At 45.3% G+C, this 26,996-nt stretch overlaps 1 protein-coding gene across 4 annotated transcripts in view; it reads left to right on the top strand.

Moving 5' to 3' along the window:
• The first annotated feature begins 2,121 nt into the window (after nucleotides 1-2,121).
• The window catches only part of ATP6V0A1 (ATPase H+ transporting V0 subunit a1), a 48,350-nt gene continuing 23,475 nt past the window's right edge, over nucleotides 2,122-26,996 (top strand). For 2 of the 4 annotated variants that reach the window (XM_044999608.1, XM_044999607.1), the window contains exons 1-15: nucleotides 4,097-4,257; nucleotides 4,571-4,649; nucleotides 5,035-5,132; nucleotides 6,753-6,881; nucleotides 12,982-13,064; nucleotides 14,027-14,153; nucleotides 15,945-16,027; nucleotides 16,822-16,915; nucleotides 19,382-19,594; nucleotides 21,325-21,475; nucleotides 23,140-23,279; nucleotides 24,073-24,230; nucleotides 24,854-24,944; nucleotides 25,853-25,971; nucleotides 26,419-26,635. In XM_044999608.1, coding sequence (XP_044855543.1) covers nucleotides 4,141-4,257; nucleotides 4,571-4,649; nucleotides 5,035-5,132; nucleotides 6,753-6,881; nucleotides 12,982-13,064; nucleotides 14,027-14,153; nucleotides 15,945-16,027; nucleotides 16,822-16,915; nucleotides 19,382-19,594; nucleotides 21,325-21,475; nucleotides 23,140-23,279; nucleotides 24,073-24,230; nucleotides 24,854-24,944; nucleotides 25,853-25,971; nucleotides 26,419-26,635 — 1,899 coding nt within the window. In that variant the 5' untranslated portion in view covers nucleotides 4,097-4,140. Of the gene's footprint in view, nucleotides 2,224-4,096; nucleotides 4,258-4,570; nucleotides 4,650-5,034; nucleotides 5,133-6,752; nucleotides 6,882-12,960; nucleotides 13,065-14,026; nucleotides 14,154-15,944; nucleotides 16,028-16,821; nucleotides 16,916-19,381; nucleotides 19,595-21,324; nucleotides 21,476-23,139; nucleotides 23,280-24,072; nucleotides 24,231-24,853; nucleotides 24,945-25,852; nucleotides 25,972-26,418; nucleotides 26,636-26,996 lie in introns of those variants that run through there. The other 2 variants (XM_044999605.1, XM_044999606.1) reach the window with 2 other exon arrangements.

Genomic DNA, 26,996 nt, shown 5'->3' with positions numbered 1-26,996 from the left:
AGAGTCAGCTACAAGCACAGGATAATAGGGAAGGACTGATCTGGTATCTTGGCACTGAACTCTAACCAGAGAAGCTGGATTTTGCTCCAGTATATCTTCTGGGGATCAGGAAAGCAGCATTGAGGAGGTGATCCGTCCCTCCACAATGTCTATTGAATTACACCTTTTCTGGCCTCCGGTAATGTTTGACTTCCTGCCTATACTCCTTTCTACCCCTACTGTTGCAGAGTGTGGCAACTAATGGTTTCCTCAGAGTGGCTGCATATAAGTAGTGCTATGCATATTTTGTGAATTGCTTCAGGATGAAGTGTGCACCAAATTCATCACCGGAATCAATTACTTTCTGTGCCAATTAGCACAAATGACAAGGAATTAACAAAAGCAGGTAAAGAGTCCACAGTTCCATGATTAGATCTGACATTTTCCATAGTGCAAAAGCCCCTCTTTAAACTCAAACTTAAACTTTTTAACTGGAGTAAAGAGCCAATGTTTACCAAAAGACTGTCAATAAGCAGAATATGTATTTAGCAGTTACGTGTATTTTAACTAAGTTAATTTCATTTGTGGGGCTTGGCTTCCTTCCTAGGAAATCATGTTTCCATTTAACAGTCTAGCAGCAGAGGACATTATGAACTCTTACTTGGAGGGAAGTTTCTTGTATGTCAGATTTCCACATTATGCAAATCTCTGTGGGGAGATTAATGTGGCTGTTGCTGGGTGGAATTGCACCTCCACTGAAACACACTCCCTTTATCGCTTGGATTCAAAGCAACGAGCCTGATTATCCTCTCACTGTCACCAGTGCGTCTTCATTGACTGCAGCAGGATGACACCTGTTTGATATAACTGTGTGTGAAAAGAGAAGCAGACCTAGAGGGTATAGAGTTGCTGTACTGGGTTTTATTCTTGTCAGTCAAAGGGGCTAGGGCAGTGGTGGGCAATCTGCAGCCCATCAGGGTAATCCGCTGGCGGGCCACGAGACAGTTTGTTCACAATACATTGACCATCCACAGGCATGGCTGCCCACAGCTTCCAGTGGCCACAGTTCACCATTCCCAGCCAATGGGAGCTGCGGGAAGCAGTGGCCAGCACGTCCCTGCGGCCTGTGCCGCTTCCCACACTAGGGTTGCGCTATGGTAATATGTTGGTATAACATGATATGTTGGTATGGTGTATTGTGGTGCGACGTGGTGGTACATTGGTCTAACATGATGATATGTTGGTGTGATATCCTGTCGTGATGCAACGTCATGATATTTTGGTGTGAAATCCTATCACAGTGTGACATGGTGATATGTTGGTGTGACATTGTATGGTGGTGCGACATAGTGATATGTTAGTGTGACATTGCATGGTGATGTGGTGGTATGTTGGTGTGACATCGTACATTGGTGCGACATGGTGATATGTTGGTGTGACATTGTATGGTGATCTGACATGGTGATATGTTGCTGCGCTGTGGTGATATGTTGGTAACATCATATGGTGATGCGCCATGGTGATATGTTGGTGTGACATCGTGTGGTGATGCGACATGGTGATATGTTGGTGTGACATCGTACCGTGATCTGACATGGTGATATGTTGCTGTGCTGTGGTGATATGTTGGTGACATCATATGGTGATGCGACATGGTGATATGTTGGTGTGACATCGTGTGGTGATGTGACATGGTGATACATTGGTGCGCCATGGTGATACGTTGGTGTGCTGTGGTGATATGTTAGCGTGACATCATATGGTGATCCGCCGTGGTGATATGTTGGTGTGACATCGTACGCTGGTGCACTGGGGGATGCGCTAACGCACCGAGACGCGACAGTGCTCCCCGATGCAATATTTGAGTCCAATACGCTGCAGTGCACAACCTGCTCTGTCATGACATCATCAATATTGCATCAAAACATCACTGTGCCCATGGCGACATCAGCAGGTTGTGCCGTGACGTCATCGGATCCTGCTGCGACGTCAGGTGTTGCGGACGTGGTGCCGGGAGGATCTGTCTCCCCCTCCCCCCATTCCGGGCACTTCCGGTCGGAGGGGCCCAGCCGGCCAAAGGGAAACAAGATGGCCGCCGGGCCGTCGCTAGGAGACGCCCTCGCGTGATCCGGCGCTGCGGCGGGGGGAGGACGTTGGCGTGCGCGGTGACGTCAGAGAGGGGGCGGGCGGCTCTGCTAATGCTGCGGCTGCGGCGGCCGCAGTAGGGGCTGGAGTGGGCGGCAGGTAAGGGGGGGGTGTCCCGCTGCGGCAGGGGGCTCTGGGCCGTGGGGGCGGGGCGGGCTGCGGGCGCCCCCTGTGGCTGAGCGGGGGGCGGGGTGTTGCCCCCCTGGCGGGAGGGGCGCCCCGAGCCGGGGGTTCCTCCCACAGAGCGGCGGGGCGGGGCTGGGGTCACCCCGCTCTGCAGGGCGCTTGGGGGGCGGGTCCCCTCCAGCAGGGGCCACGGGGAGCCCCCCGGTGTGGGGAGGGGGTGGGGCGCTTGAGGTGGAGCTCAGCCCTCGGGCTGCCCCCCCCCCCCGATTTCCAGTCTGCCCGGCTGCGGGGGGGGGGGGGTGTCTGCTAATTACTCTGTGTCCATCGCTGTCCTCGGCTTGTGCGGGCCCGTGTGCCTGGGCTGTGGATTAACCATCCTGCTGATCTCATTGGGTGTCCCTGACATGCCCGTCCCTGCACCCAAGGGTCCTGCGCGGCTGGTGCCCGGACTGGGCATCTGCGGCATTTCTGGAACCTGGGGTTCTGCCTGTGCCTTCCCAGGCTCCATCTTTTTGCGCATCCACAACAGAAATAGCTTCCAGAGGCTAATAAGCAGATTGTGTTAAGGTCTAAGCATGTTGTTTACTTTGACGATCACACATGCTTTTTTGCAGGGTTTTTATTTGGTTTAGCTAGCAATACATATTTTATCATTCTCATTTGCATCCATGTGTTGTAAGGTATATTATTCCATTTAAAAAACATATTTTGAATAAACCCAGAAGCAAACAAATCATCCAGTCAGTTTCAAGGCTTGTTTTTCTGTAGATTTCAAAATGGAAATACAGTGTTTGTGGATGGATTTTTAATTACACGCTCATGTTCACACAGCATCTGGGCATAGATACAGTAATTACAAACAACACCTGTGGCCACACAGAGAGAATGTGTCGTACCAGCAGCTAATTCTACTCAGCAATGTGAAGTCAGAAATCAGTGTGGCTAAAACTGAAATAGTGTCATTCATTTCAATTTTGGTCTAATAGGCTCAGCTATTTTGAGCCAATAATAATTCAGGACCACTGATGGTGCCAGGTTCTCTTGTGTGGTATCGCTTGTGTTTTAAAACCTGTGTTGAGTGAAGCACTACCCTGCTTGTTATGATAATTTGACAGACCTCCAAATAGGCTGTAGTGGGCAGGGTGGAAATATAAAATCTAGCAGCTGAATGAAGAGAAGAGCAAAAGAAGGTGTTCTCTGCCCCAACAGTGATGCACTATAACTCAGTATTCAGTGTGCTGCATTTCCTGAACTGCACTAGTGTTGTGTGATGCTGATGCTGGTCCCTTCATGGGAGACCTCTTCCCTGTCAATTCAGGGATGCTGAAAGCTCACTGCTTCCAGGATGACACTTCAATAGGCAGCCTTTGGCCTTTAGATACTATGTGAGCTGGGTTGCCTCTGAGAGCTGCACTCTAAGTGCAATGCTTAGAGCAGAAAGAGACGGCCCCGGAAGAGCAGAGTTCTTAGATTGCTGAAGAAAGAATTGTTTGTAGTGTGATAACTATCCGTGGTGCTTTGCAGACCGTGTGATGTAACAGGTTTCCCCTCCCTTGAGTAAGATCTATCATGATTCACTAAGGTGTTTCCTTAGAAAGTTATGAAATAGCCTTTTATCAAAAGGTGCTGAAGAACTACTTGACCTCTCAAGCATCTTATGAAAGAATCATCACTTCCTCTTGTATTCTTTTTAAGTCAAGATATTTGCATGCAGCGTGTAGAATTATTCCATGGGACTGTGTTTTATACCTTTTCTCCTCTGACTATAGGAGGCAAATTGTCCTTTCACAAATGTGGGATTCAGACTCTGCGGTACATTCTCAGACCTACAACCTTTTTATTTTAGGGTTAAAATTCCACTCCTGGTTTGACCGACACTTGCCCTTCATCATGGGGGAGCTTTTCAGAAGTGAGGAGATGACCCTGGCCCAGCTTTTCCTCCAGTCGGAAGCTGCATACTGTTGTGTCAGCGAGTTAGGAGAGCTTGGGAAGGTTCAGTTTCGTGATGTAAGTGGCTGCTTTCCTGTGTCAGTAAAGTGCATCAGATCATTAAGATCCTGGCTGCTGTTCATATGTCATCATTCATCTTTGCTATCTCAGTGTCCACTTGTGCCACAGGCACATATATTCCAGCTAGTTGTTACTTATCAGTAAAGTAGGTTATGCTGCACAACAATCATATCTGCTGTACACTTTCCTTGCATCATTCTTTAAAAACAAACCACCACTCGCCAAAACCCCCCCCACAACCCTGATAAACTAGTAATCATGATCCTTCACATTTAAACACTCCTAAGGAAATGTGTGTTTCTGTTTGCAGTTGAACCCTGATGTGAATGTGTTCCAGCGTAAGTTTGTTAACGAAGTCAGGAGATGTGAGGAGATGGACCGGAAACTCAGTATGTCCTTGCTTTATGTTGATGCATGCCTCTAATTCTATACTAGCTTTAAGGGAAGAAAACAGCCTAAACTTTTGAAATTATGTGCCATAGCTAAGTGTTGTGTTAGTGGTAAGGTAACATTCGTTTCCCAGTAGGCTAGGCTGCTTTTGGAAAGGTTTGTTTCCTGTGGAGAAGAGAACTTGTGGATCTTTTAAAGCAACCACATGAGCTATATTCTGATGGAGTTCTGCTACAGATAGGATGGATGGGTGTGGGGGTGGGATATGCAGCTGCTGGTCAGGTGAGGTGATGGGGAATGTGAAGGTGCAGAGAGACTGATGTTCCAGTTTCTTGCTTTTGTTTCTCATAGTGATTCTCACTGTGAAACATTTTCTGTCTTTAGGGTTTGTTGAGAAGGAGATTAAAAAAGCGAACATCCCAATCCTGGACACCGGTGAGAACCCAGAGGTGCCTTTCCCACGTGACATGATCGATTTAGAGGTAATAGTGTTTCATTAAGGCTGAACTAGTATCTCAGTCTAGATAGCAGAAGTTGTGCTAATTAGTCTCAATAACTGAGTTCTTTGGAATTTAGTAGTAAGAACATACAGGGTCAGATCCCCACCTGGTTTAATTTAGCAAAGCTTTATTGCAGTGGTCCCCAACCTTTTCGTCGAGCGGGCGCCAGACGAAGGACCAAGGCAGCGGTTGAGCATCCGCCGAAATGCCGCCGAATTTCGGCGGCGACGCCTCTTGATGATGCCGCTTGTCAGCAGCAAGCGGCATCATCAAGAGGTGTCGCCGCCAAAATTTGGTGGCATTTCGGCAGCTGCTTGATCGCCGGCCAGGACGCGGGCGCATTTAGCTGCCCCGGCACCCACGGGCACCGTGTTGGGGACCCCGGCTCTATTGTCTTCAGTGTAGCTGCACTGATTTACAGCAGCTGAGGATCCGACCCATAAGCATTGTGAAGTTTGCATAGTTTGCTGTAACTTCTCTGTATGTATGTATGTATAAGATGCAAATGAATACACACACAGTATAAGTTTTAAACAATTTGTACACAGTATTGTGAAGCTTGGTTGAGGTGGTGCAGTCAGAGGGTGGGATATTTCCCAGGGAATGCCGTACTGCTAAATGATGAACTAGCATTCAGCTGAGCCCTCAAGGGTTAACCCAATGTTGTTAATGTAGCCTCACACTCTACAAGGCAGCATGAATGGTGGGAGGGGAGACAGCATGGCAGACAGAGACAGACATACACCCTGTGTGTGGGGGAGAGAGAGATACGCATTGCCCCTTTAAGTAGGCTGACACCACTCTCAGGAAGTTGAGACAGCAGCTGTGGGCAGCAAGCTCTCTCCCTCCCTTTCAGTGTCCCCACCCTGCTCTATATGGAGAAGGGGTAAGCGGGCAGGGGGGGACAGGAGCTGGGAGGAGGGGGACACCCTGACATTAGCCCCCCTCGTCCTCTTCCCCTGCACAGCAAGCAGGAGGCTCCCATGAGCAGCTCCAAGGCAGAGGACAAGAGTAGCACAGGCAGCTGAACTGCTGGCAATTGATAGCCTGCTGGGCGGGGGGTTGGGGAGGGCTGGCGGTCCAGGACCACCCTGGTTCCAAGCCCCTACCAGCTAGCTGCAAGGGGCAGCTCTTCCTGCAAGCAATGGACAAAGCAGGCAGCTGCCAAACAAGGTTATAAGGCAGCATTGCACAACTTTAAAAGAGCATGTTCCCTAATTGATCAGCAAGGTAACAAGGAAACATTAACCAGGAGGACTTTAAGTGAGGAGTTACTGTACAAGTCCTCTAAATTGCTGTTTATACTGTTACACACCAGTTTATACTGCGTTGGAAGTTTGTAGAAGCCTTCCTCAATCCATAAAGAATCTAATTATTAATCTTTTTATATAGAGTAGCATTATAATAGTCTGATTCTAATGTTTTAGATGCATTGTGAAGAAGACAGGATGCAGGCAGCATCTAGTAATTATGGGTAACCTGAATGCAGTTAAGACGAGATCTTGCACAGCACACTTTGAACTGTGTGCTTAATTAGGGATGAATAGCATTTATTTTTAGGTTCACTTTACTTTTTTTTTCCCCTCTCCTTTTCTTTCCCAGGCAAACTTTGAAAAAATTGAAAATGAGCTTAAAGAGATCAACACAAACCAGGAAGCTCTGAAGAGAAACTTCCTAGAGCTGACAGAATTAAAATGTATACTGCGCAAAACTCAGCAGTTTTTTGATGAGGTCAGAATATCGGGGGGTTTAGCACTGAAACAGCTGGTGGTTTATTGTCACAAATTGCCATTTTTATTCTCAAGAGTGTTGTTTTTCAGTTGCTGTTTTGGATGACTCATTTCTATACTTTTTTTGGTGTAAGAAACTTTCCCTCAAATCATTTTCAGTTTTTCATGCAATGCGCACACAGCCAATCATGGCTTTTACATTTTCTGATTATTTATATTTGCTGCGTGTGTTCCCAGTAAAAACACAGAATTAATTGTGTGGAGACAGGTTCTGAATAAATCATTATTTCCTGGCTTCTGAAAACCTAAGCAGGTCAGTAGATGACAGCATCACTGTGAGACTAAGGCCGTTTCCCCCCTCCAATATGCATTTTTCTGCTTGGTGCAAGTATGTAAGTAAACCCCAAAAATCCCTGTTATGAGGGATGAATATAAAACTTGGATTCTGTAGATTTGCCATTTTGGGCCTGATCCAAAATCCTTTGCAATTAATAGCAAGACTCCTGTCAAATTTGTGAGGCTTTGCTCAAGCTCTAAAATGTTCAGTGGCAAGTTCAGGAGCAGTGCTACTGTTTAGAGGTACAGTTGGGCCTTTGGCTTGATGTTAATTTTGACCAGTGCTTGACAGCAGCACTGCAAGCGCTTTCTCCAGAACATTGAAATGCTGCCCTGCTGTCACCCAGGGTACAGCAGCAAAGCAAAACTGAGACATGCCGATAAAGAGCCCAAGTGATCTTTACAAAATGCCTTTAAGTCGTATTAAAACATATATAAGCACCTTACAATCTAGCTCGCTCTCAGGAGAGGAAACTGGCCATGTACCTTCTTAGAGGGGGAGGGAAATATTTTGCACAGTGACGCATTCCGGAGTTGGCCATGGAGTGCTGAAGAGCCTTGTGCCCTGCTGATTGTAAAGGCACAAAGTTCATAGTCCTGCAGAGTTGGCCTCCTGAAAACGTTATCTAACTATTCTCCTCTGGCGCAGGCATGGTTTTTATATGAGCAAAAGAGTTACCGTTAAGGTTGTCCTGCCCAGACTCTCACATGCATCATGACTGATAACATGGGTGCTACTGGCTGTGATCGGCCAACGGGCTGGGTACTATATGATTGTCTCCTCTTCAAGTGTTGAATGTCAGTTTGCAAGTTGCTGATTCCATTGGGTGAGTCTGTTTGGACAATGCCAACCTGATGATCTACTGCTTGATTGCAATAAGTAACAAGTGTTATTACCTGTCTGTTCTAATTGAACATAGAAAAAATAGAGCAAGTGCAATTAGTGTTGTATAAAATCATTACTAATGCACCTCTTTTCAGGGTACTTACACTGACACAGTATATAGTAAATAACACCTAGCTAATGCTTTTCTTCAGGTATAGTATTAACATCATATTTCAATTGAATCAGATCAAAATCCATGTAATGTTTGAAACAAAAACCGTGGGTCATTCTGCCCATTTTAAGGCATTTGTAACAAGTGTTCCCATGAGGCTCACCTTCTCTACCAGGCAAAATTAATATCAATATTTATCCCTCCTATCAGCCAATTGGAGCAGCAGATGTTACACAGCAGCATATAGATTATAGCAAAGCAATAACACATTGAGATTTGTAATACGGTCTCAGGATAAATACTTATTGTGTTACCTTCCATTGAACGTATTACATTTAGGGCTAACTACTTCTGGTTACAGTGTACATAACGTTACGCCACACACACATTGACTAGGCCCAATGGCTGGTATCGGCCTTTGGAACGACTTCTTGAGACTCTTAAGATCGTGCAGGCCAGCTATTATCACTAATCACTGTTTTATTTCTTCACTGAAAAGACCATCTTTGCACAGAGCCTTCAACACTTGAAGACATTTTTCATCTGTAACTAAAAGTCTGTGTATTCTCAGTTGTTTGTAGTAATTAGTTACACAAGAAATGGCTCACAATTGAAATGACTTTGTACTCAATCTTTGCACATTCTGGAAAAATGGTAGTGGGAGAGGGAGAATGAATAGAATATTAGTCATAAAAGAACAAAATGACACGTCTCCAATGTAGCCATTTCTTGTCCATTACATAACACATACATATATATATATATTTTTTTTTATATTGTTGATGATGATGATGATCCTTTTCTCAGTCTTCTTGTCTTTGCTTATGAAGAGCAGTATGAGCTGGAGAGATTTCTCTGAATCTTTTACCATAAGCATCCTAGAATATGAGAGCGTAAAGAAGACTGGAAAAGTAATGGTTAATGGCATGCAGTCCCCTGTCTCCCTTTCCTCTAACTCCTCTCACCATCTGCTTTCTTTAGTTTGTTTTGCATCTGTCATCCCCCTCTGGGCTCTGGATTAATAAATTAGATAGTGAATTGAATCCCTTTCATTTCATTGTGAAAATGAAGGTGAAGGGGCTTGAATTGTGTGTGCTACTTATACCTGTCGAGCACATTTGCAGAGCAGAACTTCTTGTTTCTTGCTGTTTCTCATTCAAGATTTGGTTTTCTCACTAATCAAGGGAAGGAAGATGGCTAAATCTCTAATTTTGGGCCTTGAAATTAAGGGACTCCTAATCTGAGACTGATCCTCCCAAATTGCTTTAAATGATTATTTGATGTTATTCCCATCATCTTTCTAATTTATATAGTCATATACCTAGGAGAGTGTAGGCTTGGGTGTTTGTTATTCCGAATAAGATAAAATCCTCTTTGGAGTTCTGATTCTCTGTGATACTCTACTGCAAGCTGGTGAAAATTATGATCAGAGACTTTATGGGATGGCCAGTCCTCCATCTTTCTACATTATGTCTGAACAGCTCTCACCTTCCCTAACAAACTCCCAGTAGTCTGAATAGTCCTGCTACAGGTACATTTCATGTAATAACCGACCCTGCCAGAAGATGGATTTGTTATCAAGATTAACAGAACAGGACAGTTATCAAGTGATCCATCCCCGTCATTGTATCCCAGCATCTGGCAGTCAGAGGCTCAGGGACACCAAAGCATCGGGTTGTATCCCTAACTAGCCTAGCTAATAGTCAAGCACTGGAGCTGTTTCCACAGATGTGTTTAAGCAAGAAACTATCCCTCTGCCTTGACAAATACTCTGAAATATAAAATGTGTTGTCAAAAGTGAGGCAGGCCTCATCTAGTCTAACACATACCTTACAAAAATTCTAGCAACAGTAAATATTATCTTATTAACAAATGCAATACAAGCCCCTTTGGTAGAGTTGATCTTATTTTCCGTAATTTTGTTAGATCTAGGAATTCTGCCATTTTAATTTTAAAAGGTAATTTAAAATCATTCAGTCTGGTGTGTGTGTGGGGCGGGGTGGGGGTGGATTTGGGGACCTTGTCTATTTTGGTTATGTTCCTCTATGAAACGTTAAGGTTTCCATGCAGTTTACTTTTATTTGGATTGAATGCCTAAAAGGGTGGAATGGATTGGCTTATAAGGGAAAACCATTTCTTTATCACTCTTTGGAAGTACACTGATGGTTACCTTAATTTTGTCATTTATTTTTACTTTTTGTAAGCTGTAGCTAAGTATTCATGAGCAGGCAGTTATGCTGTATCTTGTGTGTGGTACATCAGCCTGGCAAACTTCTCTCCCAGAACAAGTGGCCTTTTTTGATTGGCAAGTAAAATATCTTTCCAGGGTTTTTCATTATGAGAATATGTGGGCAGATGGATTTTGTGCCTGCACTCATAAACTTGCATAACATTTTTACAAGACTGTAGTGTACACACAATTTACATCTTTAGGGACAAATTCTGCTTTCGTGTGTGTGTGCAGGGACCACCCATTGAAATCAGTTGGAAACCTGTGCACATCTCAGGGTAGCATTGGGTCCTTTTTTGCACAGAAGAGTTCCTTAATTTCTCCATTTCCTTTTATAAACTGCAGGGGTGGAAATTTTGGGACAGAATCCCTACTGATGCATTGTGTTAATGCTCTGTGAGAGGATGTGGTATTTACACCCTTCCTAATTTGAATCACTAATATTTACAAGTTATGTTCCCAGGAATTTCAGCCTGTAAATTAGTCACAATAAATAGAAAATAATTTACAGTTTCTCAGTTTACCTTCTGAGAGAGAGAGAAGGTAGGTGAGGTAATATCTTGTACCTTGCAGCACCGGAAGTTGGTCCAGTACAAGTTTTCAAGCTGTTCAGAGCACTTCAGGTGTCGGGAAAGAAGCAGTGTGTTGAGCTAAATAGAAGGTGGGACAAGCAGAAGGGGTAATGGATGTTGGAGTTGGTCACTTGAAATGAAGCAGGCAGTTGGGCATTAGATTGTTATGCATAAAGGGTTTGAAGTGGGCCATTAAGGGTAGTAGGAAGTGTGGTGTGTTCACAGATTGTTGTAATGAGCCATAAAACTATTGTCCCCGTTAAGTCCCTGGGGTTTTGGTGTCTAGCAGACTTATGAATTTGAGTTCCCAGGCTTGCCTTTGGCAGGTGTTGTGCAGGTTTCCCTTGAGGGCAAGTATTGAAAGATCGGATATGGAGTGATTGGTTTGAAGAGTGTTCACCCACCAGTGATCTGGTGGTGTTGGCTTCTATCATTGTTCTGTGGGAGTTAATTTGAGAGTATACAATTGTCTGGTTTCACCCATATAGTTGTTGTTGGGGCATTAGATGCACTCGATGAGGTACACTGCATGTTGTGACAGGCATGCCTAGGACCCATGAATCTGGAAAGGTGTGTTGCGGGGGTATTGATCATTGTGGGAGTGGAGATATGGCTGCAGGTTTTGTATCTGTTACTTTCATTGGGTCTGGTGCCGCTTTGAGTGCGTCTTGGTTTCTGGGGAGCTTGCTTCTGATGATGAGCATGGTGAAGTTGAGGGGTTATTCAAAGACAAGAAGAAAGAGCTCAGGAAAGATTTCTTTTCAGATCTGGCCCCCCTCAGGTGTGGGTTGTAGTTTGATGATACACCGCATGGCTTCCATTGTGGAATGGTAGGTGGCAACTCGGGGTGTGCAGTCAGTGAGTTTTTTTTCCTGTGTTGAAGCAGGTTCTCCTGTATTTGGGTGGCCCTTTCCATGATGACCAGCAAGTCAAGTCATGTGTTTGTTTGAATTGGTGGCACTGGCATAATTGGTGGTATTAGGTCTATGTACATCTCTGGCATATATTCAGCACCTAGATAAATATATCTTACAAGGGAAAAAAAAAAGGGTATTCACTCTCAAAAGTGCCTTCTTCAAGTTATAGGCATTGTGCACTTATGGAGGGAGAGTCAGAGTCATGGATAGACAGGACATCTAGCAGCTGGGACTCTCCGGTTTTATTACTGGCTCTGCCACTGACTTAGCATTGAGAGATGAAAGGACTAGGCTAAGGTCACCCATCTTTAGAATGAAATGATGCTACCTGTGCTCCTCAGTGGGATATTGTGATGTTTAAAGATCTGTAAAGCATGCAGTCTTGGGTGCAGCAGAAGTGCAAACTTTCCTTATGTTTTAATCAACTGGACCAACTACAGAAATCTTGCCTGGGCAGCATTCTTCTGAATCTGGCCAGAGTGGACTGAATTTGAGAGTGAAAGAATCCTGACTGCTGTTCCACTTAAAAAGACAACCCATGTTTGCAACGCCCGTGGCCGCTGGTAAATATATTGAAAATGCACAGACATGCAGCAGTATTACGGTACATAAATGAATGTTTATCTGTACCTCTCTTCATCCATTTCCTCTAAGTTCAGAAAGTAGTAATGGAAGCATGTTGGGTCACTCTACACCATATTCAAAAAATTAAGAACATTTTTGGGAACATAACTTTAGGTAAAATCTAAGTTCCACCCATCTGCAGAATTATATATCCCACAAGCATCTTGTTTTTCTTTTGCAATCTCCAGACCCTTTTCCACAGAAGCTTTGCTGAGCCATTCTGCTTACCTCTTGTTTTTCCCCTCCCTTGTCTGACCCTTGGTCTCTGTTATTTCATTTTCTTTTTTTTGGTGTCCTTTGGGGGTATTTTTTTCCCCCCTCTCCTGAAAACTGTCTCCTGGTTCCTCGTTCCCTGCATGCCACTAACTAGTTTCATTAGATATTAATTGATTTGTGAATTCAGGCTGAATTGCATCATCAGCAGATGGCGGATCCAGACCTGCTGGAGGAATCCTCTTCGCTCCTGGAGCCGAGTGAGATCGGAAGAGCTGCCCCTCTACGACTTGGGTAACAGCAGCTTTTATACTTTCCGTTTTGTCAGTTTTGCCTTTAATTGTTCACTCCCATCTGGAATCCAGAGGGCTTCAAACACAGCCCTGAGGACCTCCACACTGGAACCTTCGGCCTATCAGTGTCAATCCACAATCAGCTAGTAAGGGTCTCCATCCTTCCCCGCCCCACATCTGCTAACTTTCCAGCCTCTGCTAGCCCAGGGAGAAAGTAGCTGAAAGAGGAAGTCATTGTCTGGTTTCTTGCATAGCAGCACAGAAACGTAGAGCTAGCCTATTCCGTAAGCATTTGAGGCCTGATTTTCAAACTTACAGAAAATTCAGAGCTTCCATTAGTCAATAGGAGCGTAGCATCCTTGACAATAAGGCCACTTCTTTTTATCCCTTTTCATTAGTTGATTCCAGGTCATCTTTGAAACAGAAATGTAGAAGCCACAAGCACTTTTGTCATACCACTTTACCTGGACCTAGGAGTTTGCACCAGTGGTCTCCTCTAAAGCAAATGCCTATGGTCTTTGAAAGCTGTGTAGCCTGTTGCTGCCCTTCCTGCCTTGTACAGTCTTTGGCGTGGAAGTTACAGGAGCAGCGTGAAACTGACAGCAGCAGGCATGGAAGTCCTATGACTGAAGGGGAAACTAATGCATTCACACTGTAAAGTGCTTTTTACTTTGTAAGTACGGTACTTAATCTGCAGACAGTAAGGCTTGCTCTCAGAGGGGATGGAGGGTACAGCCTTTGACATGTTCTAGCTGTTTCCTCTTTGTGTGTGTGCGCCCGCGGGCGTCCGTCCATCCCCTCTTGATTATAGAACTAACCACAAACAAGTCAGCTGGAGTCTGTAGCTTTAAACCTTGATTTATCAGCTAGCCTCCAGTTAACCTCTTGGAGCTCCAGGTTCTTTGTGCTCTACAAACATTACTGGGGCAGCAACCTAATCCACAGTTTTTCCGCCTCCTGCAGATTTGTGGCCGGCGTGATCAACCGTGAGCGAATCCCTACCTTTGAGCGCATGTTGTGGCGAGTGTGTCGAGGAAACGTATTCCTGCGTCAGGCTGAAATCGAAATCCCCCTGGAGGATCCTGTGACGGTAAAATGAATTGTTTTTCATGGAGGCAAAATACTATGAGATCCCAAGTGAGTAACAAATGTACAGTCAGACTTGGGCCATGATCCTGCAATGAGCTCTGTGAGGATGGGCCTCTTCACTCCATCTACCTGCATGGAGTTCATTGCAGGGTCAGGGCCTGAAGTAACAAAGGAGAAGTGATTTCTCCCTGAAACAGCCTGAGTTCAGAGTTGTTTTTCACCTGCATTGTAAGTTCACTGGCATTGCATGTTCTTGAGATGTGCATGACTGCACTGTCTTCACTATGGTCCTCCCTGTCTGCTCCCTGTGTTAGTCATCCCCTCTCCTCTTAGGGCTAGAGTTGCAGGATCAGGGCCTTCACTTGTAACCTCTTTGGGATAGGGACAATGAGTACAGTGCCATGCCCATCTACAATACTGTGTAAGTTATTCCTGTCTGCAGCAGAGGCTGAGCAACCTCTTGCCTTGTTTGGGTGGTGACCAGTTTGGAAGTCTCTGTATAGAATCTGTTGCTCATTTGGAGTCTTTTGCACTATTTTAAAAAAATCTTTCAAAGATGGTCACCAAATGTGAGCTTCAAGGTCTTTTAGTAGCTCTTAGTTCCGTTTGCCTTCCTTACAATTTAAATGGCAAACATTCTGACTAGGAAGGATGCTTATTTTATTTTGTTAATGGCATCCACTGATCTATAGTACCCAAGCATTGGAAACTCTGCAACGCCATAGCTGCTAGTTAAGAATTAGCAAAAGGAGGACTGTGGGCTGCAGTGAAATAAAGATTTGAAAGTTGTTACTTCCTATTTTCCCTATGAATTTGGTTGCTGTGTTGCTCTACTGATTGCTGAACTGAATACCAGCTGTCTGCCAGAGAGGGACTATATTCTTAATTTAAGGAAGTGTTGGACAATGAGGTTACATCTAGTGTAATTATTCTCAGAAACATGAAGCTAAATTTCCTATGTAAGGTAGAACAACATCTTATTAACAAATGCAGGAAAGGGGAGTTAGATATCTAAATGCAAACAGCTGCCCAAAGAATGTGCTGTGAACCTCCCTGGAGAACTCCAGGTTTTTAGGCCCTGGGCATTCTTGTAATTAAATATACCACATACATCACCTTATTTCCATTCATTCTTTTACTTGCTTCTTTAAGTCAGAGTGGGGGCGGGCTGGCTGGAAGAGATAGTGATACACACCTAACTGCAGCCAAATGTTAAGCAATAAAAACTTCCAACTTCCCCATGATTTTTCAGTTTATTCTTGCACAGATTTTATAGATCTGATAAGCAAATAGACCATTTAGAGCACTTAGCTCCAGCACGAAGAGGCCACTAAACTAAGGGTATGTTTATACTACCTGCCGGATCGGCGGGCAGCCATCGATCCAGCGGGGGTCAATTTATCGCGTCTAGTCGACTCTCCCATTGACTCCTGTACTCCACTGCCACAAGAGGGGCAGGCAGAGTCGACGTGGAGGCAGTTGACTCACTGCAGTGAGTAGGTCTAAGTATGTCGACCTCAGCTACGTTATTCATATAGCTGAAGTTGCATAACTTAGATTTATCTCCTCTCCCCTTCGCCCCCCAGTGTAGACCAAGGCTGAGAGAGTTCCTTTCAAAGTGAGTTTTTTGTGACTGTGTTAGGGTATGTTCTTGACTCAACGTGCAGCTATAATTTCCTGTATATTCGTACATGCAACAGGGAAAATACAGAGCTGTGTGGTAATCTGCTATAATAGCTAGTTCCTGTATAGTACTTGGGTCTTGCACTGCATCTGTGTTTGTCTGTTCCAGGGAGACTACGTGCACAAGTCTGTGTTTATTATTTTTTTCCAAGGTGATCAGCTAAAAAATAGAGTCAAGAAAATCTGTGAAGGGTAAGAAGAAATCAGACTTTAAAACACTTGTGGCTTGACTTTTCAGCTGTGCTCAGCACTTCTGAAAATCAGGTTGTTCATGTATTATATTTGTAATGCATCTTGAAATACAAATTGAGTGTCTAAATATGTACTTTAACAGTTCCATAAGCCTGTATTAATCAGAAAATCTAGGATGATGCAAAGAGTAGCATAATAGAAATCCTTAGTTGACCTTGACATAGTAAACCTAATAAACATCAGCACGTGATGTGTTACTGAAGGTTGTTGGACAACCAAATTAGCCACCCCCAGTTTTTAATCCATAAAGTGGATGAATTGCTTTTGCTGTTATAGCAAAAATGTGAAAGCGATCAAGTTATCACATACTGAAATGAACTCGTGCTTCTCATCAGAAACATGAAAGATTTCCTGCTGGTGGAAGCCAGTGCTTCTAAAGGGCAGTTACATTGGTGTAATAGCTGTCAGTCGAATGCACCGTTGATTACTAGTTAAAGGTGCTGCTGAGACTTGTTTTGTTGCCCAAGTTCTCAACATATTTTTTTCCTCAGTTTTTCTCTTGCTGAGAATGAATTTTACACCTGCACAAAGGACTATGTTAATGTCAGGGGCCTGACTTGGATATAGAAGCCAGTGTGGTCAGATAATGGTTTGGCCTTGAGCAAACTTGTGTTGTAGCTATCTGCCTTGGTGAATGACGGCGAGACATTTTCACTGGCAAAGCCCATAATCTAAAAAACACTCCTTTACTGAGCATTATGTATCAATTTGGCTTTTTGTCTTAAACCATTCAGGTTCCGTGCCTCCCTCTACCCTTGCCCAGAGACACCGCAGGAGAGGAAGGAAATGGCTTCTGGAGTCAATACCAGGATTGACGATCTTCAAATGGTAATAACGCAGAACAAACTGGGTCAGTGCTGCATTAGCCTGTGGAATGCTGGGTGGCTCACATGACCTGAAGGGTGGATCCCATTTGTCTGAGACTAATTGGCCAGGCTAGATGCAGATACGGCTTGTGCTAACAGTTTCCAGTTAAACGAGGTCAAGAATCTGCTGTGAGATTAAACAATTTCAAGAGCCGAGAATAACTTTGTTTCTCTACTTGGTTCCATTCAGCTCCCTAGTTAGGTTTAACTTTTCCAGGAGGCTGAGTGACTAACCCTCTGTGTGAATACTAGCATTGGTGTTGAAATTCACACTAGCAAGCAAGGGAGTCAGAGAGGCGTGTATGTCTTCGAAGCTAGAAGCAGGATGGTCTAAGGCTTTCTTCTTTAGGGTCTTTGTAGATTAAAATGGTCAAATCTGTGCTCACAGATAGATTAAAAGGCCAGCAGTAGTTCATGCTGCCAGAGGTTTTCTGCCTGTCTGTGTACTTTCACATCTCAGTGCCCTGGAGGTCTGCTGTTTTAAAAACTGATCTCTCTTGTGCTGCAGCTCTGGGTGTCAGCGAAAGCAATGAATAAACAAGTGGTTAGCAAAGAGCTGAATCAGCAACCTGTAAGCTGCCTGGTGCCAGCTCTGTCACCGCTGAAACCAGGGAAAGGGAAGCACGATGCACATCAGGAAGATAGAAAGGGATTTAATGGAACGAGAGATTTATGGAAATAAAATGTCAAGAGGAATCAGATGCAAAAGCTACAACGAAAGGTGTTGAATGCAGGGCCCTGCTTTTACAGATGCCAACTCTCCTAGCATGAAGCTGCTGAGACCAGCTGCTTAGCAATCAGAAAATGGGCCAGAATGCAGGAAAGCTAATTCCAAGCTGCACCTGATCACTTTGTCACATGCTGCCATTTCCACTTGAACTTGAGAGGCTTTACAGTCTCTGAAACTGTCTTGGCCGGATCTGGAGGCACATTCCAGTCAGACCCCGCCAAAGAACTCTCTCTTTTTTCCTCCTCTCAGCCAGTTTTGAGAGCCAAATGTGAATGAATTCTGACCCTTTAAACATAAGCTCCCTGTGTCCCCTACCTCCCAAGGTGGAGTTCTTGCAGTGCACAGCACACAGTCATTTCTCTGCAGCTTTGAAAGCAAATGTCAGTTAAAGCTGGGTGGAGAAAAAAATCTCCCCTTGGGAATCTGAACATTTCCCTTTTCCCAGGGCCAGCTCCAGGCACCAGCTGAGCAAACTGGTGCGTGGGGTGGCATATTCTATGGGGCAGCATTCCGCCCAATCCTAGGGCAGCACGGCCGTTTTTTTTTTTTTTTTGGTTTGCTGCTCCAGCCTCCCTGTAGGGGGCGGCAGTGCGGAGGAGGGGAGCGCCCTGCAGCAAGCTGGGCAGGGCAGCCCCTGTTCTTCCCTCTGCACCGACTGGAGCGGAGCGGAGCCCTCCCGGCAGGCGGCACAGTGGTCGGGACCGCGGGACAAGTGCCCCGCTGAAGCCCTGGCCGCCCCCCTGCTCTCTCTCTCCCCCGCTCCCTCCCCGCGAGACTGGGTGCGCACTCCGCTGCACGGCTGCAGCACAGGGAGTCCCCCTGCACCCTGGCTCCGGCTGCCTGGCAGGGTTTTGTTGTTGGGTTTTTTCCCCCTGCTTTGCCGCTCTGGCCATGCCCCAGGTTTTTTTTGTTTGTTTTGTTTTCTTTGCCTGCTTTGCCACTCCGGCAGCGCTGCAGGTTCCCCCCTACCCCCGCTTTGCTGCTCCGGCCGCGCTGCAGGTTCCCCCTACCCCCGCTTTGCTGCTCCGGCCGTGCTGCAGGTTCCCCCCTACCCCCGCTTTGCTGCTCCGGCCGTGCTGCAGGTTCCCCCCTACCCCCGCTTTGCTGCTCCGGCGGCGCTGCAGGTTCCCCCCTACCCCCGCTTTGCCGCTCCGGCGGCGCTGCAGGTTCCCCCCTACCCCCGCTTTGCCGCTCCGGCGGCGCTGCAGGTTCCCCCCTAGCCCCGCTTTGCCGCTCCGGCGGCGCTGCAGGTTCCCCCCTACCCCCGCTTTGCTGCTCCGGCCGCGCCGCAGGTTGTTTTGTTTTGTTTTGTTTTTTTCCCCCTCTTGCTTTGGCGCTCCGCTCCCCCCCTCCTTTTTTTTTTTTTTGCTTGGGGCAGCAAAAAAGCCAGAGCTGGCCCTGCTTTTCCCCTTGGAATTCTCTGCTGGGGTGAAGTGGGGCAGGAGGAGAACGGCCTAGAGCTGTTCTGTACATTGCTTTCCAAGAGTATCTTTTGGCTAAACTAGGGTGCCTGTGTGGAGACTGGAGAGCATGTTCCAAACATGCAGCAGTGAGGGGGCGTTGGGCTCTCAGCCCTCCACTGACTCAGGCTTGGCCATATGCCCTGACCACTAGCCACTATTGTGTTGTGCCCTACTGTGTGCTGCAAATTGCAACCGAATCCCTCACTGCTGTCTTTGTCCCACTTTTCCATGCAAGGTGCTGAACCAAACAGAGGATCATCGCCAGCGGGTCCTGCAGGCAGCTGCTAAAAATATCCGTGTCTGGTTCATCAAAGTGCGGAAGATGAAGGCTATCTACCATACCCTGAACCTGTGTAACATTGACGTGACCCAGAAGTGTTTGATTGCTGAAGTCTGGTGCCCCGTTGCTGACCTCGATTCCATCCAGTTTGCTCTCAGAAGAGGAACTGTGAGTATCTCCTCGCTTTGTAACTGCAGCACTTGTCACTTACCCCCCCCCATGCAAGTCTCAGCAGACCAGCCCCCTTCAGCCAGCTGAACCCTGATGAATCGTTGCACCTGAGGAGCCAGATTGGACTGGAGTTTTGAAAGGCATCTCTTAGGCTGTATGTAAAAATGGCAACCTTCATAGAGGATACATTTAATCTGTAGCAACTATGGTTACCAGAAAAGCACTCGCCCAGAGCTCCGGAAAATACTGGCTGTTGGAGAGATGGACTGAACCAACACTGGGGATACTTCAGAGTTGGTTGCTCGCCTGGGCAGGGGCATGTAATGCCATAAAGTGAAAAAACGGAGATAACGTGTCCAGAACAATATCTGCGCTTTCTCCTTCGAGTGCTGATCTGCTTGCAGCTTGGGTTGACTCTGCTCATTGGACAGAGGTGACTAGAGCTCTGCAAGTCGGCAAGCCCAACAAGGAGCCCACCCACCAACTGCCCTCCAGAAATGCTTGGAGGGAACCTGGTAGCTGGCACAGTGGACACGTCCCTCCTCGGAGATGCAAAGTCCACCAGTGAAATACGATTCCTGTCGTCAGCATTTTTATGAAACCCACCTTCCCCATCCGTTGCTGAGCTACTTCCTGACCTATAGGTCTCCCTCCTGCAAAACCCTAACGTGCTTTTGGGGTCTGTATTCCTGGAGGATCAGGCCCTGGACGATTGGCTCCCCTTGTTCTGAATCCTTCCCCCATGCCCACACCATCTTTCTTTGATCTGAAGTCCTTCAACCATAAAAGCAAACAAGATCTTTAATCTAGATTCCTGTATTCTCTCTCCTCATATGACTAGGGTACTTGCCTTGATTCATGATAAAACAGGAACACACCCTTTGCGCAAAATCATTTCCCAGTATCGACATGCTTGTCTATTATCTCAGATAGACACCGTTTTGAAGTGAAGCTTTTATGCTTCTTAGCAGCAGGCACTGAGCCTCAAATAATGGCTCGTCCGTCGGATCTGCCTCTTAAGCAAGTCAGATGCTGTGTAGGTGGCATGTCTGAGTGGTGAAAACTGGGACCTGACGAGATGTGACTAGTGGCATGTCAGGCACAGTAGCACGCTTACTCTCCTACAGACCTGTCTGGCCAAGCTCCATTCTTGTAGCATTTTTGTCAATCTGCAATGTAATAACTTTTGACTGTCCATCCAATCAATTCCAAAATTTCAGGCAATGTTCTAGGCATCGGGAGAGAACCTTATTGGTTTTGGGGAAAATTGGAAGGTCAGAAGGGGGAACACGCAGAGACCCTGGCATCTGGTTAGCAGAGCCAGCAGCCGCAGCCACCTCTGTAATTGGCTATAGATCAAAGAACTAGTTGATGGGAGTCATTAATAAATTCCCGCATATGCCCACCCCCCCCAGATGCTGCCCATCCTCCCAGTACGGTTCCTAAATGTTAATGCCTGTGACTTTATGTCTCGGACAGGAGAAATCGGAATGGAGAATGTTGGAGGAGTGGGGGGCAAACAGGGGGCTCACAAAGGCAGGGGAAACTTTTTTCCTAGGGCCACAGTGTGTTCCTGCATTGTGTAAGTGGACCACAAACATGCAAGTTCCCTGTAGCTTTCCTGATGCCAATGAGAGGCAAACCTGCCCCTCTTGGCTTGTCTAGGGAAGGAGGCTTGTCTAGGGAAGGAGGAGTCGCTAACCTCAGTTTGTCTGTTTTTAATACAGGAGCACAGCGGATCCACTGTTCCATCCATCCTGAATAGGATGCAAACCAATCAGACCCCGCCAACTTACAACAAAACCAACAAGTTCACTTCTGGCTTTCAGAATATAGTAGATGCATATGGCATTGGAACTTACCGGGAGATAAATCCAGGTAAACACACAATCTGCCTGTTCATCCCTCTGATCTGGTGACTGGGTGGCCTGGTGTCTCCCCTGATATTCAGAGCCCTTGCACAAGATTGACCCAGCAATCTGAGCAAGCGTAGCCTCTGTTACCATGAATTGTAAAACGTTATTGCTGGCTATCTTTGAAAATGTATAGGCCCAATCATCTGTATGTTAATGCAGAATCTACCCCATTATGCTCAAAATTGTCTTAATGATAAACTGTTGCCAGCGAAGAGTTATTTTCTGGGCACTAAGCCAAGAGGTAGATTTCAAAGCAAGGATGACTCCCTTTAGCTGTAAAATGCATTTCCTGGAGTGGCAAATGCAGAAGTGCTCTGAGAGATCAGTCTTATCAGAAAACTTTTGATTTCAGGCTAAATTGTCATGATGGTAGTCTGCTTTATGCAGGCAGGTCACGTTACAAGAGTACTAGGCCACAAAATGCAGACTCAAGGCCGGTGTGGATTTAGCAGATCAGAATATAACAGCAGGTAGAAATAGGTCATAGAATCATAGGACTGGAAGGGACCTCGAGAGATCCTCTAGTCCAGTCCCCTGCACTCATGGCAGGACTAAACATTATCTAGACCATCCCTGACAGGTGTTTGTCTAACCTGCTCTTACCATCAAACCTGCATCTAACCATCAGAGACATGATAGAGTATAAATAGGTGCTTGACCTTTTTGACTGGCTGATAGGGCTCATTGGAGCATTTAAACTTGATTTTTTTTTAATAACTCTAAATTTGCACTCCTGATAGTTAGAGGTACTCCAAAAAAGTAATCTGTCGTAATTTGTAAATTAAAGGTATGAATGACTTAATTTCTCCTGTCCCCTTGTAATCATATTTGTGTTTAGATTAAAAGATTTAGTACCTTGTAGCTTCTGCGTACTTGAGCAACTGCATCCCATCAAGCTGCTGCAGGCTTGTGTGACGGTGGCAATTTCAATCTGTTTCCATGATCTCCTAGAAGTAGCACAAGTAGTTTTTTTTTTTTTTTGGCAACTGAGGATACTTGTTAATGTGCTAGGTTTAAAGAAGTAAAAAGCCCCAAAATGAGACCTTGCAGTCAGGTCATCTGAGAACCAGTTGGACCAGAGAATAGAGAAAAGCATTTCTTACCATTTGTGAGAGGTGGAGATGATTGAGGTCACAGTCCAGTCTCTCTCTCTTGCGCAGCCCAGGCTAGTGATCAGTACGCAGTTGTTCCAGATGGGTTTTCTAGTGCCTGTCTTCAGTCTTACTGCTTCTCAGTGTCTTGATGTGGTGTATCCACTGATTCCACAGGGAAGATGATTAAGGTGAAATATCATGGATGCGTTGGGAAAGAAGCAGCAGTCAGCATGGGCACAGATCTGAGACTTGCGGAGGATGGGAGATTGGCTAGCAATTGCCAGCATCAGAGAGGATATAAATGTCTTTCCTTTTCAATGTAGTTAAATGTTGCCAGAAGCTTACTTCCACACATGAACAGAGCTGCTTTTATAAGTCTCATGATGGTGATGTAGTTTCTTCCAGTATCTCCAGTGGAGGTTGATCCTGTTTGGAAGATGGGAATGAATATATGAATTGTATTGCTAATGGAATAAGTGGAACCAGAGAGCCAAACAGAGAGATGTCTGGTCTGTTTTCCCCTCCCTTCTAGCTCCGTACACGATTATCACTTTCCCGTTCCTGTTTGCTGTGATGTTTGGAGACTTTGGGCATGGAATCCTGATGACGTTAATTGCCGTGTGGATGGTGGTTAGGGAAAGTCGCATTCTGTCACAGAAGAATGACAATGAGGTAAAGAGCTAGGTCAACCTCAGTTCTGTATTAAAGCAAAGAGACCTAAACTGATCCTCTCCCCCCCAAACTGCCAATAGTACAACAGTTTTTTTCCCCACGTCCAGTTTGCCAAGAACATGAGCAAACTAATAGCAAACAAAAGTCCATAGACCACAAGACGATGAGTAATGTCCTTCTTAAAATTGTGGGGATTCCTTTGGTTTGCATATAAGTGTCTGAAACAATGATTCAGACAGACCGTGGTTTGATGGTTAATCTGTGAGGTTTTCACCACTGGGGGTGCCAGTTCCCGAGATAGGTGGTTGTAAACCAGAGACTAAGCTGCAATCAGATGTGTTCTCACTCACGGCCCACTGTCCTAAACATTCCCATAACTTAGTTAAATTGGTCGTGCTCGCTTAAGTCTTGGATTGATGAACAGATCTGTCAGGACTGAAACACATGGGCAGAGCATGGGGGAAGCTGTTACAGCACCTGCCCAGGCTCTGACTATCTTCCCAGCACCTGTTCACACTGAAATTTTAAGAAATTTCATCAAATGTGATATTTTCTGTACGTCCCCTGAGCTGGAAGGTGAGACAGTCCCACCTAACCCACTCTGGTAGGCTGGCCAGCTGTCCTCCGGGTCCAGTTTGCGTCGTCCTTGCAGTTGTAACCCCTGCAGCCTTAATTCTTGTCATAGAATGGCAAAGTCCTTTAGTCCAGGACTGGCAGCCTGGGCCCTTGAATTGGGTGACTTCAGCCTCTGTTTTTGTGTGTGCTTGTCCTCACTGACTTTTTTATTAAACAGATGTTCAACACCATTTTTAGTGGTCGGTACATCATCCTGCTAATGGGAGTCTTCTCCATGTACACTGGCCTTATCTACAATGACTGCTTCTCCAAAGCACTTAATATGTTTGGCTCATCATGGAGCGTCCGGCCGATGTTCTCGAAAGGCAACTGGACGTAAGTCATTAGGTGCTTGAGAAATAAAACCATAGGGCCGAGTTCCTGAATCCATTTTTCAAGGTTTGTAATTGCATAGGAATGTATGCATGGCAGGAACTGCAGCAGTGTTATTTCTTTAGGAAACATTTCTTGGGGGAGTGAAGCCACAAAGAGCTGCAGATGTTTAAGTGAAAATGGCCTTTGGATAAACTGGGTGTCAGTTGTCTCTTCCTGGTCTAGCTCCCCCAACAGAGCCTTAGACGCACTATTAAAATGCATGGAAAGAAGCAAACTGCCTATAGTTCTCCTCCCTTCCTCCTGTGTGTGCATTTCACTGGTGATCCCCTTCCACCCACAATAGTTATTTAGCTGTCTTGCCAAAGAGCCTGGCTATTCAGATTCAGGCAGGAAGGTCCTGCCGAAGACTCACATGGGCATTGAACTGCACGTGGAGGCTGAAACGTTGGTTCCTTAGGCAGGTTCCCGAGTGACACAAGGATAACTGATGCTCCCATTCATTGTACTGAGATGCACTTGCCCTTCATGGATCGGGAGGAAGCTGGTGTTCTGTGTTCTCGTATTTTTTGTTGAGTACAATTTTTACAGTTTGTAAAGCTTTATATCTATTTGAACCCAAACAGAGCAGAGTTGCTTCAGAACACCCCTGTCCTGCAGCTGGATCCTGCCGTGGCAGGGGTCTTTGGTGGACCATATCCATTTGGCATTGACCCGGTAAGAGTTCTTCCTTCCGATACACGTGGCCTTAGACACTTTTCTGGCTTATGTAACTGTAACTTTCTGGGGCATGGTTAAAAAAGCTAAAGGTGTATGTGTTATCTTAGCAAACTCGGGGCAGTAACTGTTGAGGAAAACACTGGGATGGATGGTGGAGTGGGTTCCATTACTTATCTCTACTATGTCACCCATTAGTGTGATGGCTTCTGAGTACTGAAATGGTGACCAGTAGGAGTTCTGAAGGTCTCTCTTTGACCCCGTTTACCTAGCTATTTAGGGCTGCAGTATCCCACAGCACTGGAGTTAAGTTTGGCATTAGGCATTAGAGCCTGTCATGCATTTCCTAGTGAACTTGTCGTATCTTCTTCTGCTAAAAGCCACCCAGGTGCCTCGGAAATGTGTATTTCCGGGTAACACCATTTGACTTATCTCTTTATAAGCTACCTGGATTCAGAAAACTGCCCTTAAGAATTGATTTGCATTTGAACTGATCCTGTATTTGACGTTAGAGGGGTTTGCTGGTATTAGAGGCCAGAAGACACTTTGTTCAAAAAGGGAACTGCACGATTCTTTCTCAAGCAACAGCACAGATTGTGGCAGGAGAAAAACTGAGAACTCCATCTGGCCACCTTGAAAGTGAGCAAGGCTCAGACCTTGCTCTGCTTAGGTGCTGGTAAGATCAGCTGTTACAAGGGAAACCACAATCCCTGAATTTGAGGTTGGCTGGTAAGCGAAGAAACAAGATGATTAAATGTTTTATGTTAAAATGTGTTTGTAAAATGTATAGTGTTTGTCTGTGCCTATTTTCTGTTCCTGGTTAGCTTCTTGTGCTGTAAATGCTGCTTTGGTTCAACTGTCTTCCTTTCGCTCATTAATTCGGGTTGAATCCATGTTGTTTGTGACAGATTTGGAATATTGCCAGCAACAAGCTGAACTTCCTCAACTCCTTTAAGATGAAGATGTCTGTGATTCTTGGCATCATCCACATGCTTTTTGGTGTCACACTGAGCCTTCTCAACCACATGTGAGTGCTCTTTGGTCTGTTTTTACTAGGACAACACACTTCCACTAGTGCAGAATGTCTGTATTAGATTTATCAGGGTGAGATTAGATTCTTAGGTTTTCTCATCTAACTCCTTACGCCTCTAAGACTGTGGATCTTGCAGCAGGTTTTAAGATGGAGAGAATTCAACATGAGTTATTTCATTAGTCAGGAAACATTTCATTATGGATATTTCCCATCCTGTGAGACTATATTTTTATATCAAATATTTCTTATCAAAAATTTAGTTCTAAAGATGGTTAGAAATGCAGAAACTCACAATTCATTTGTTCTAAAAGACTCTTCCTCTTGCATTATCTGTTAAAAGTTAATTTCACTGTCTTAATCTGCATTAAATTTATCTAACTCATCAAATGTGGTGATGCTCTAACATATGTCAAACTCTCTCTAATTCCTCTTTCTCTGTAGCTATTTCAAGAAACCACTGAACATCTATCTTGGGTTTATTCCTGAAATGATTTTCATGTCATCATTGTTTGGCTACCTTGTTATCCTAATTTTCTACAAGTGGTCTGCCTATGATGCTCACACTTCAAAGGATGCACCAAGCCTTCTAATCCATTTTATCAACATGTTTCTTTTCTCCTATGCCGATCCCAGTAACAAGATGCTTTATAAAGGACAGGTATGTGTCTCACTACAATGATACAGGGTGAATGATGGTTTGTAATATGAGAAAGAGGCTTTCACTCCAAAGAGCTTAACTACTGCAGAGGAAATGAAACATGAAACAAGAGCCTAGTGATTGAGGGTAGCACACTTTATCCTGAAGCATCCTGAGGTGTTGGAGAGGCTCTTTTTGTGGCAATTGTTTTCACTCCCGGGGTAGGAACACAAACAGTTTTGAACTGAAACATTACAAAGAGTAACTTCTCCAGGAGAGAATCCAGGTCTTTCTGAAAGTAACTCTCAGATCTTGAGCATGCTCAAGACACCAAATGCCCTACCCTATTTGTCACAAAGTACCATGGGTTCTTTAGGAACCA

Source organism: Mauremys mutica, chromosome 25 (genome assembly GCF_020497125.1).
Source record: "Mauremys mutica isolate MM-2020 ecotype Southern chromosome 25, ASM2049712v1, whole genome shotgun sequence".
Taxonomy (NCBI): Eukaryota; Metazoa; Chordata; order Testudines; family Geoemydidae; genus Mauremys; species Mauremys mutica.
The sequence above is the reverse complement of the archived record's forward strand: the minus strand, read 5'-3'. Positions and strand labels throughout refer to the sequence as shown.